The following is a 12,743-nucleotide window of genomic DNA, read 5'->3' on the forward strand; positions in this document are numbered from 1 at the left end:
CGGCCAGACTTCCACACAGAAAGCATTAAGGACTGGCACCAGGGCTGAGGGCTCTGCGCCTCTGCTGGTGAGCTGACACAGATGACAGTAAGAGCACTTAAGCCTTTTAGCAGTCTAGCCATGTCTACTCTACAGGGAATGCTCTTTTCACCAACACCTCCAGTATCTGAGCACGTGCATCTGGTGCATCTGGGCAGCACATCCTTTACCAACACCCACGTAGCACACTTGGTGAGAAGATAGCGTCCTGGAGCGCCTGGGAGTGTATGACTGCAGAGAACGCACCTCAGCTTTCCTGAACACACACTGCTCCACGTCATCCCAGAATGAAGAGAGCCCTGCAGGTGCTCCACGTCATCCCAGAATGAAGAGAGCCCTGCAGGTGCTCCACGTCATCCCAGAATGAAGCGAGCACTGCAGGTGCTCCACCCTATCCCAGAATGATGAGAGCACTGCAGGTGCTCCACATCATCCCAGAAGAAGAGAGCACTGCAGGTACTCCACCCCATCCCAGAATAATGAGAGCACTGCAGGTACTCCACCCCATCCCAGAATAATGAGAGCACTGCAGGTGCTCCACGTCATCCCAGAATGAAGAGAGCACTGCACATGCTCCACCCCATCCCAGAATGAAGAGAGCACTGCAGGTGCTCCACGTCATCCCAGAATGAAGAGAGCAGTGCAGGTGCTCCCCATCATCCCAGAATGAAGACAGCAGTGCAGGTGCTCCACGTCATCCCATAAAAGCCCCTTCTCATGTTTACTTTTGAAACCTCAGCACTCAGCACAGGAGCAGACAAAGGTACACAACAAGTACAGGTAATGGAACAGACACTGTAAGGTGGCATGGCGCCATCACTTGTTCCACGAGGTACACCACTGGTGTGAGTGAACAGATCTGATCGTCTATACAAAGTTCTACTCAGCTTTAACACAAGCTTTATAATAAACAGCCAATTTGCTACATCCATCTTCCGTATCATATGGAAAATGCTAAATCAAATTCTAAGAATGTAGCAAAATACAAAAAAAACAAACTACAGAGGCCTGGCTTGACTGTCGCTATTCTTTATCTATTCCATTGCCTCATATACCTTTAGTTATCACCCTGATATATATGTACACACACACACACACACACACACACACACACACACGAGACAGTAGTCTCATTCTAGATGAGCAGGTATACATCTTACCAGCATTCATATCTTTAAACTTCTGCTTGAGCTCAGTAGGAGTAAGACGATACTGATCAAGACCATCATTCCAGTAAATTCGGTCGAGGACTTGAAGATCTCCTCCAATCAGCCAATCCCCTTGTTCCATAACCATCTAACAGGAAGCAACAGGAAATTAGTTGCTACAATAGAAGTAAGAACATTACTTTCACATGAGCTAAGCACAGCTTCTACAAGCTCATCTCTATCTTAAAGGCCAACCTAGGCTTATGGACATCACTGGAATGAAAGATACTGAAGAAATACTGTGATATAATGTCTGGATGAATTTCTGAAAAGCAACCAAAACCTAAGGGAATGATTATTACTTTGTCAGTTTAAAAAAACAAAGGAATTTTTCCCCACTGTTATTAGATGTTGGTTAACAGATAGATTTGTAACCTATAGGAATCCCATCTTACATGTCCTCCAATCTCAAACTTCTGACACCAATGATTACTGACAAGTGTATGAAAATTTGTCAAGCTCACTAACAAATTAACACACATTTTCTCAAATTTCATCTACCATCACCCACCTTGCCCTATATCTGGAGGTCTATACCCTCAGGACCCACATTTATAGGATGTAGCTGAAGCCCAACCAAGTGCACTTCATTTTTTCTAAAGCTTAGAACCTGCTTTTAAAACACTAAACAACTGACAGATATTTGCCTTCAATACTGACATTTCCACACTCAACACACAAATGAGGTACTTTGGGGAGATGAATCATTTTTCTCTGATTTCCCACAAGAATACAATGTTAAAAGGCCAAAAATATTAAGTCACCTTGGTATGGGCTCCCACTGCAACCTACCCTTGCATCTTCCTTGTAAGAACACATTATCTTTCCCTCCACTACATTCCAAGAGAACAAACCTTTGCCCAACACATCCACATCCTGTGTTCTAAGTCAGCCCTGAGATCAGTACCTGGTACCCAGTAAATACTGAAAATTATGTGTTACAAGCTGGAGTATAAATACAGATCTAGCATGCACAGGGCTCTGGATTTAATGCCCAGCATCAATGATTTCAAAAAACTACAAAGAGTCACTGAATAAATATTTACATGAGCCAAAACAACAAAACCATCTGCTCATTGCACTCATCTAAGAGCCAGTCTCAATTCTGCAAAACTTCACAGCCCAGAGGAACAATTAACACACAGCCGATGGCCACATCTCAACACAATGTTACTGTCAGATGAGTCAAGACCTTAATGTAGGGGTGGTTCTTGCATGTTGTTCCCCACTGTCTGGCACAACGCTCCTCTTTCCGGTGCTCGAAAAACTCCGGATTTCGAAGAATGGCTACCCGGCGGCCCTCATACATCAGAGCGAAGGCTGTACAGCCATCCAGCCTCTCTTTGTCCTCATGCGTAGCTGTCAGAACTATAGGCACTGACAAGTTGATGACACCTCCTGCAGGACACAAAAAGAACATAAGGAGCACCGCTTACTCAGTGGGTCTTGGTATAGGCACCTTCATATTCAGTGACACAATTCACATAACAACAACAACAACAACTAATGTCTCAAAGAACCGGAGACAGGGAGATGGTTCAGCAGTTAAGGGCACTTGTCACCAAACCTCACAAACAAGAGCTCAACCCCTGGAACCCACATGGTTAAAGACTGAACTGACAGATGCAAGTTGTCCTCTGTCCTCAACATGTGTGCTGTGGCGTGAATGACTGCAGATGCATGGACATGAACATACACACAACAAATATTAATCCTTTAACTAACGGAAACATTTTTAAAGAAGCGGTGCACTGTCTGTCTCTTGAGTACCTGGGGCAAAAGAATCAGAAGAGCAACTAATTTATTCAGAAAGTTAAAGAAAGAGAAGGAAGAAGCAGGGAAGCAAAGAGATGGATAGGGAGAGAGAGGTGGGGATGGGGAGGAGGGATGGATAGGGAGAGAGAGGTGGGGATGGGGAGGAGGGATGGATAGGGAGAGAGAGGTGGGGATGGGGAGGAGGGATGGATAGGGAGAGAGAGGTGGGGATGGGGAGGAGGGATGGATAGGGAGAGAGGTGGAGATGGGGAGGAGGGATGGATAGGGAGGTGGGGATGAGGAGGAGGGATGGGATGGGGAGAGAGGTGGGGATGGGGAGGAGGGATGGATGGGGACAGAGAGGTGGGGATGGGGAGGAGGGATGGATAGGGAGAGAGAGGTGGGGATGGGGAGGAGGGATGGATAGGGAGAGAGAGGTGGGGATAGGGAGGAGGGATGATAGGGAGAGAGGTGGAGATGGGGAGGAGGGATGGATAGGGAGGTGGGGATGAGGAGGAGGGATGGGATGGGGAGAGAGAGGTGGGGATGGGGAGGAGGGATGGATGGGGAGAGAGAGGTGGGGATGGGGAGGAGGGATGGATGGGGAGAGAGAGGTGGGGATGGGGAGGAGGGATGATAGGGAGAGAGAGGTGGGGATGGGGAGGAGGGATGGATAGGGAGAGAGAAGTGGGGATGGGGAGGAGGGATGGGATAGGAAGAGAGGGGTGGGGATGGGGAGGAGGGATGGGATAGGGAGAGAGGGGTGGGGATGGGGAGGAGGGATGGATAGGGAGAGAGAGGTGGGGATGGGGAGGAGGGATGGGATAGAGGAGGAGGGATGGGATGGGGAGGACGGATAGATAGGGAGAGAGAGGTGGGGATGGGAGAAGAGGGAGGAAGAATTAAAACAAGAGGCAAAAGAACCAACACATATCATATACTAATTCTCACAAGCCATCCAACTATGCTTGGGAAGAAATTTTATATAGAATTATAAAAGTAAAGGAAGCAGCAGATGATGATGACTATCAAAAAATATTGTACATCCCATTATATGAATGAGACCAAGAATTCTATTTCATTTAAAGCTTTAAACCAAGAAAAGTCTAAATCTTTGTTGAAAGAAGAATGACACAAATAACTACATTTCAAGTGGCAAACTGATTATGTACCCTTGAGTATATTTACAAGACAAAGATAATCCAATTTTTTCTTTTTATTTATGCATTTGAGGTGTGTGTGTGTGTGTGTGTGTGTGTGTGTGTGTGTGTGTGTGTGTGTGTGTGTGTGTAAGTCACTACAACAGAATACTCTTAAATTCCTATTTGGATTTATATACGGAAGAAATCTATTGTGTAGAGAATCATGGACAAAAAAAAATCTTTGGACAAGACCTTGTTGACTCCCCAAGGGAGGCCTTACCCCCCTCTGAGGAGTGGATAAGGGGTGAGAGGGTGGGGGGAACTGGGTTGGTGTGTAAAATTTTTTTAAATTTAAAAATAAATAAATAAAATAAAATCTTTGGACAAAGTTATCAGCTATCAACAAATCTGGCTACACTTAATCTGTTTGTCAAGACAGGCTAAGATGGAAACTAAGAAGTCAATATGCACTAAACTCCAGGCTGAGTCATTACTGATCAGGCAGTTAAGGACCACCACTAACTCTAAGGAGGAATATCAAACTACAGTATTTAATCTTTGCAGAAAACAAACATGCAAACAAAACAGACCCTGAGTTCACAGGCTTCGTAGAGGAATGGTTCGGAGTGTATGGGCACTGAGGGAGAAGCTCTCCACAGTGGACAGGTGGTATGACACAGGGAACAGTGGCCCTAACAGCAGGCTTTCCTTCTGCTCCATGATGAACAATCATGGGAAGGAAAAGGAAGAGTAGAAATAGATCCATGGTTTACTTGGAGTGTTAGGAACTAGCATAGCTTAGTCTTCATGACTACTATTGAGAGACCATGACTACCTTAATGAAAAGCGACAAATACCTGAAATCATGCCATGCCTCCTCCATGCCCAATTTAATTTTAGATGTAGACTATCTTACCATCCAGAAGACAATCAAAATGAAGGCACTGCAAGTATTCCCTCTCTCTCATGAAGCCATTCAGAGGAGTCGCCCAACCTTCTGCCAAAACCTGCACCCACTGCATATCCACCTAGCAAATTAGACAGTAAATAAAAAAATACTGATTTTATGTATTTATGAACCCAAGCAGCAAAAAGTGTTACGCATGTAATTTTGAAAGTAATGTCAACAAGACTGTGGATCCTACAGATTGAGGAACTCCTAGAGAACAAGCTTTTCTTCTAGCACACCCATAATGTATTACCCTCGCATACTTCCACCAGAGATGGCCTCACCTAAGCCAGTAGGTCTCAAACATTACTGTCTACCAGACAACCTCTGGGAGGCGTGTCACACTACAGATTGCTAGATGGGTATGGTGGTGCAAACTTACTCTTAGCACTTGGGAAGCAGAGGCAGAGGCAAGTGGATCTCGGTGAGTTTAAGTACAGCCTGGTGTACACAGCAAGTTTCAGGTCAAGTCGGACCATAGGGTGAGAGCCTGTCTCACAGCAAGCGAACAGACGAATGCGTATTACTTCACACTCAATTTCCAAGGCAGCAGAAGTTTTAAAATTCTGCAAGTTTCCAGAACTGCTGTCCATGAAGACCTGGAAACTACATGTTGATAGTCGCTACCTTCCTTTTGTTCACTGTTTTACTTTTGTTTGTTTTTAGAAACAGGGTTTCTCTGTGTAGCCCAGGCTGTCCTGGAACTCACTCTGTAAACCAGGCTGGCCTCAAACTCACAGAGATCCACCTGCCTCTGCCTCCCGAGTGCTGGGATCAAAGGCTTGTGCCACCATCACCTGGCTGACAGTCACTATCCTAACAAAAAGATACCTTACACAAAATATTTACCAAAAAGACTCTTTCCCAGAGTAACTTTATCCTACTAAGGTCACTATTGCTTAAACTTCCAGACTTATGGTTACATTCCTGCAGAACAGTAAAGAACTGGCCAACTGCATATATGTATGTATGTATGTATATATATATATGTATCATACAGCAATGGATCCCAAGTGAGAAAAGACTAAACACCTGGCCCATGGTGTGCAGAAAAATGGAGTCTCCCCGTTATTACTAAAGCATGACAGCCAGTGTGTGAAAGGAAACAGCCAGCAGCATGAGGAGTTACACAGCCTAAATACATCGCCTGTTCCTAAACCCATGACAGTGGTCATTGCTTATCTCAACTCTAGATGGCATCAGTTAGGAGCTCTGCAAGCTTCTTATGCTGAAGCCTTAGCCTTCAATATGACTAAGCAAGCAGAACTAGTGAGGAAGCACTGTGAAGGAGCAGACCGGCGGTGTGCCTGTGGGTACCCTAAACTGAACTGTGAACTCCGGACTGAAGAAAGTTCACCTTTAGGTTCTGCAGTCAGTACACCTACAGATATCTCTCTTTCCCTCTGTCTGTGCAGACTCTGGTCCTTCTCCATGGCCACCTGGAACCATCCCTCCCTGACACACGTCCACCTAAGATCAGGTCACATACAGCCCATTAAGATCACTCCTACCAAAGAATTGGAACAACTATGGAGGAGCCTTTGTCCAGGCCAAGCTCAGTTCTCCAGCCTCAGTACGGAGATGTGACACTTCCCCAAGTCTTCTAGGTTCTTCTTATCATAAATGAAGAGTTGAGGGAATAGCCAACTGCACTCCATATTCTTATTCCTTACCCTTTGTGGGGTTTTGCTTGTCTTTTCTTTTTTATGTGTTTTTAAAATATGTATAAATTATACAGTTTAAAGTTTCCTAAGATTTGAGAATAAATCAGTTTCCACTCTCATCCTGCCTAGTTTAACTCAGAAATTGTTAATTGAGAAAGGCACCTAATGATATCATTAGACACAGCTATTCAACAGAACTAATCCTAATATGTCCATTTTTCTTAATATAAGGGAAAGTCAAATGTTGAGCAGGAAATTAGGAAACATGTTTAAAGTGGTAAAGTTCATTCTAATTATTATGGATTAGCATTTCTTAATGTTTTAGAAACATTCCTTTCTCTCTTATGGCCCCAAAGCTCACATAATCTTTATCCTTTGATATTTCAAAATAAACAAATATGACTAAAAGCAAATCAAAGTTGTGGTAATATGGGAATACTGTTCCCCCATTAAACACATTCTCCACCCCTGGGATCTGTGATACACACCACAACACCCTGACCTGCTACTGCCACCCTGACTTCAAACACGGCCACTAAGCCCCACATCCGTCAAGCTAACGCTCCTCGGACGGCTGCACCACTTGGCTTGACAAGCAGCAGAGAACTTACTTTACTGATTTTCAGTGCTGGTAAGGCTTCTGCATCAGTTTTTGCCAAATGCAGTTTATTCTCCGGCACATACAATTCCTTCACTTCATAGGAGGCATCCACGGGGACAATATCCTTCACAACAACAAGAGAGCAGTTAGACAAGTGATCCAACCATGCAGGTGTCCCCAAAAGGTATCCTAGACGAGAAAAATCAGCATTTCTAGCAGAAAGGAGGGCTTTAGTGCCACATTCTCTCTTCAATTTTCCTATTAGTTGGTTTACTCCAAAATTGCATCCCACACAAGAAATCTGCATTATGCCCCATTATCTAATAGGAAAGAAAAGAATTCCTAGAATGGTCTATGTGTCAGAACAGGTAACTGTAAATAGAGCTGACCTCAGATACACTGCGACAAAAATTTCAAACACAAAACAGCCCATGTAAGACACCACTATTTTTCCCCTGTACCTTTATCCTTGGTGTCACTGAAGCCATTTTACTCATCAAGTCAAACTAGTGCTTTTTCTTTACATCCCAAAGTTTCCCTTCCCTCCCTCTTCCCAGTTCCTCCCCCACCGCTTCTCTTCAGACACAGGCAGGCCTCCCACGGCTATCAGCCTAAAGCCAGCACCATTTGATTCCACAAGAAGCGGTCTGAACTGCAGTCAAAACTCTAAGCACTCGCCTATGACACTAAGACAGCTTTCTCCCTGCTCACCCTCCACACACTGCACATGTGAGCACGGAGAGGTGGTGTGGGCACACAGGAGTGCGTGTGCCACAGCACACCGGCTTGCACTGCTACTAGATCTTTACAAGGCTGGCTCCCAAGACATTCCGTTCCCCAAAGAATTCTAAATGCGTTCAACCACATGCCTCATCTAAGGGAAGAAGAGCTCAAAGTGGAACCTGACTGTATTTGGTTCTATAGCATCACAGAAAAATAATATTAATAAGGCTAGGTCACATGTTTATACCAAAAGAGGTACAAGAAGACCAAGAGTAGCTGTTTAAGCACTCCCTAGGGGGTCTGAGAATCTAGAATTGATAGACTACAGCTCTATCTTCTCAGATACTCAGCTCCCACATGGGGAAAAGGGAGAATATAGCTCAGCACCAGCACAAAATCAGGTAGCAAAACCTGGTTTCTCCTTTGATCAGGGCCTCTGACTTCTCATAATAAACCCAAGAGTAAGCAAGACTACACATACAGGAAAAGAAATAACAAAATCAAAGCCCACAGTGAGAGACCGTGGCCAGCTTGGCCCCGCAGCACCACTCCGGGAGCAGAGCAGCATTTCCCAGAGACCTCTGTCACTCGAGGGCTAGTCAAGGAGTACACAGCAAGCATGTATATGAGACACACACTGCCCAGCGCACTCTCCATAAACCTCCTAGATCTTCCATACTTCATAGTAGGAAGTTACTGTTTCATTTACCGGGGAGAAATACTATCTGAAGTCATTAAAGAAAAAGTGAACAAAGGTAGCCCAGTCCCTCCAGCTCCTCCAACAACTCCAGTCTGATTTGGTGGATTTCACATGTAACCATGTACTTATAAGATGAACCCATGTCAAAGTGTGTGTGTGCCAGCTCTGGGGGGGGAGGGCGGGGGGAGGGATGACAGGTCAGCAGTCAGTTTATATGGAATGCATGGCTTTGAGAATGCATACAGAAGGAAAACAATCTAGCCAGATAAACAGCTTAGGGTTCCTCTTTGTTTCTAGTTAAAATGTGAAAAGGGCATGTTGGCAGGATTTGGGAAAGAGTAGAGCAAAATGCCCCGAATCCTTCTGTGTGTGTCACTGTCATCTGCCTATTATCCCGTTTAACTGGTCTCCACCGTGGATGCACTACAGGGCAAATGGCTGTCAGCAGTCTCCACCAAGCCCATGGTACTTCAACTGGAAAGTGAGAGTCCAGAATCTACCTTCCCTGAGGGACAGTGGGGCGCACGTGAAGAAGCTCCACACACCCCACATGTTCAGATGGACGCGCAAAGCCCCAGAGTCACACTAAGGGAAGTAAATGGTGTCAAGAGTAACCAACTATATAAAAGGCCAAGTACTCATTAGGCTTCTACGAGGAAGAGTATAGTAAGGCTCACAGAAAGGATACGGAAGTCAGTAAACTAGGCACAAAATTTAAGGGACACATTTTCAAACCAAAGAGAGTCAGGGGTAGCAGGAGCCCATAAGTCATTTATTTCTGGTGTTCCCACTGCTGTGACAGAAGAAAGGAAGACACGAACATTTTTTACCTAAAACTCTGTGATCGCTTTCTCCAGTTCTACATTTGCAGCCCTGACAGGCTTCCTCACCTCACAGCCCGGTTCCTCCTCTTCCTCAACCACTTACAAAATAAATTCCAGACACTGCTGTAACCCAGGGCTGTTGTAAAAAATCCAGGCTTTTGTAAGAATGAAACAGCATGGTGTCTGAACTTTGGTGCTAACACTTACAGGGATGCTCCTTCAATACACTGTTTTAAAGGCTTCACGTGGCCTCGTTCGTTTGCTCTAACACGTACCTTTCAAGCCAAAGGAAACTATGCTATCTGCCCCCTCAACATAGGAGGGCACTAAGGCCCAAGAGATAGACGATGCCCCCCCACTATACTATTTTCCAATGCATTTAAACGATGCTAACACTCGCTGTGCTAGCCACCCTAAGCTCCTGATGTAGTATATTAACTCACAGAATTCTCAGTAAACGCTAAGGCGGGTACTATTACTAGTTCTATTTCACACATGAAAGAAATGAGGCCAGAAACAAAGTTATTTTCCTGTTCACTATTTATAATTCTAAAGGTTTCTAGTCTATGTATGATCTTTCAGTGCGCTGACTGTGTTCTTCACAAAAGAGATAGTCGCCATCCCTGTTTGGCCTGGAACGGTTCTGTTAATGAGACGTGAACAGCTGCAACCCCACTTCTTCCAATCCCACGGCAGTGCAGAGAACTCTTGGCACACACAGAATGCACCATGTGGGAGCGATGACATGGATGTCCAAAGCCGGTCTCAGCCCCGCTCTGGGAAGAGCAACTTCCCAGGTGTTTGTTTTGTCCTCTTTCTCTGCTGTATTACAGTGGTGTGGACACTTCCTGGTGGTGGGGACTGGTGTGGGACTTTCTCCCACATTTACTGTTGATATCTGTCCAAAGTCTGGAGAAGTCGAAAGAAAAGCACTCAGTAGACGAGTCTTTCAACTCCATTTGATACAAGTTACTTTAGATTTTTAGCTGGTTTCCTTGGCCAGCACCCCAAGATAAAGCTCCCCAAGACTGATTGATCACAGTAGCAAGACCAGACCACCACAAATGCTCTAGCACAGGGCTGGAGCTCCTGGAGCAGTGCTCTTCCCTGAGATGGAGTAGTCTTTCTGTACACTGTGGAGACGTGCTACTCTTCAAAGGGTTAACAAAGAGCTAATGGGCAAAGCTAGGCAGGCAGAGGTGAGGCTGGATTGGTGGACAGGGAAAGAGAGAGTGCAGAGATGAAGAAGGGCAGATATGAAGAGAAGCAAGATAAGCATGCTGTACTGAAAACAGGGAGAGCCACGTGGTAGAGGGTGGATGACAAATATGGGTTAATAATATGTAAGACCTAGTTAGTAACAAGCCTAAGCATTTACAATTAATAGTAAGTCTCTGTGTGGTTATTTGGTTACGTTGGGCCATCCTGACAAAAAACTCCGCCTACCCTTCCCTCCAACAGGAGTCAGCACTCCCCAGAAACACAACTTAGAGCTATCTGACTGTGCTTTCCCTGAACAGAGCAAGATCTGCAAAGGAGCCAGTGCTTCCAAAGATAATGTCAACAGGTTCCTTCGACCAGACCACATGTCTCAGAGGAATTCACTCCCAAATACTGGGCTTCAGCACACGTGCAAATTCAGTCATGTGCTGCTTTCAAATACCAAAATGGAGGCTATAATCATTCTTTTTGAGATCAAGAAGAAATAGTTTCATATTTTATTTTTAAGTCAAAATAACTTTTCATCACAAGCATTCAACAAAATTCCTCCCTTTGTAGATTCCTATCTAACAATATTCATGAAATGAATTGTAGCCTTACAACATGGGTGTGCAATCCTTCTGGTGGATAACCAATGCTAACCGCAGGTCAACAGTCTGCTATGCTTTTCCTCTGGAAAGATAAAGTTAGTATTTCTGGAATTAACACCAACACAACGGCATGAGTCAAGGGGAAGACAGCTCTGTGTAGACTCTCAGTAGAGATGGGACAACTGATTATGAGAAATACAAAGAGAGCCTTTCAAATGCAGACACAGGACTGGAGAAACAGCTCAGCAGTTAAGAGCACTGGCTGCTCGTCCAGAGGATCTGGATTCAATTCCCAGCACTCATATGGCAGCTCACAGCCAGCTGTGACTCCAGTTTCAGAGGATCCGTCGCCTTCTTCTGGCCATTGCAGGCACCGGGCACACACATGCTGCACAGGCATACATGCAGACAAAATACCCATACACATAAAAATCACTTATTTATGTTGGATTAGACACGGTCAGTTTCTAGCACATTCTAATGACAAACCTCAGTCTCCAAAGCCACCACTAAAGACCCAATATCACCTCAAAGTGAGAGTGGATACCTAGACAATAGGATGCAGAGTCCCTGCCACATCAAGTGATTGTTCTATTTGGAACTCCCTAGAGTTTCCACAGACTCATCTGGCGATCAGAAACAGTGTCCTGGTTATTCATATAATCTCCTTTATTTCAGCAAACTTCCTTCCAAACAACATACAGATCACAAGCCTGGCCAGCGAAAGTCTTCACCTGATTAGACACTTCACTCCATCTCAGAGGCTCCCAAGTTCCAGGTGAAAATAACAGAGTCCTGGGCTGCTCAAGTGTCCTGAGCACAGGTCAGTGAACAGTTCACATATCACCCTTAATGAAGGTTGAGTTCCAGACCTCCAAGTACAGAGATATTAGGTGCTATGAATTCAAATGCTAATGTGATTTAAAATGCAAGATAGATAGCCAAACTTTTTCTTCAATTGACTAAACACTACATATGATCGATGTATGCCACATCTACATCCTTGTTTGGGCAACTGTTTGCTTCTCCCTGGAAATTGGTGAACAGGGCAAATAACCACCATCTAAAACTAGTAATTCTTATCCTCTCAGTGAGTCCTCCTATAGCAGCCTGAGCGTGTCAATAAACGGCGAGCCCACACTTTACGACTGTCTTCTACGTATCTGCCACACTTCTGGAGCCAGAGCTGCTCAACAGACTGAATGCTGGGGCACAATCACATTTTCATGCAACTGTGAGGTTCCTAATATCTCAACTACACGCATCCAAAACACGAGCAAACGACATCCTGGCAACGCTTTAAAATTGAGCTACAAAGCCTGGTTTT

At 44.8% G+C, this 12,743-nt stretch overlaps 1 protein-coding gene across 2 annotated transcripts in view; it reads right to left on the minus strand.

Annotated features, from left to right (window-relative positions):
* Papss1 (3'-phosphoadenosine 5'-phosphosulfate synthase 1) overlaps window positions 1-12,743 on the minus strand; it is a 70,255-nt gene that overhangs the window by 27,348 nt on the left and 30,164 nt on the right. For both annotated transcript variants that reach the window (XM_013122611.3, XM_005082798.4), the window contains exons 6-9: window positions 7,369-7,482; window positions 5,061-5,172; window positions 2,440-2,645; window positions 1,200-1,335 (exon numbers count right to left, since the gene is read on the minus strand). In XM_013122611.3, the coding sequence (XP_012978065.1) occupies window positions 1,200-1,335; window positions 2,440-2,645; window positions 5,061-5,172; window positions 7,369-7,482 (568 nt within the window). The remainder of the gene's footprint in view (window positions 1-1,199; window positions 1,336-2,439; window positions 2,646-5,060; window positions 5,173-7,368; window positions 7,483-12,743) is intronic.

Source organism: Mesocricetus auratus, unplaced genomic scaffold (assembly GCF_017639785.1).
Source record: "Mesocricetus auratus isolate SY011 unplaced genomic scaffold, BCM_Maur_2.0 Super-Scaffold_100009, whole genome shotgun sequence".
Classification (NCBI taxonomy): Eukaryota; Metazoa; Chordata; class Mammalia; order Rodentia; family Cricetidae; genus Mesocricetus; species Mesocricetus auratus.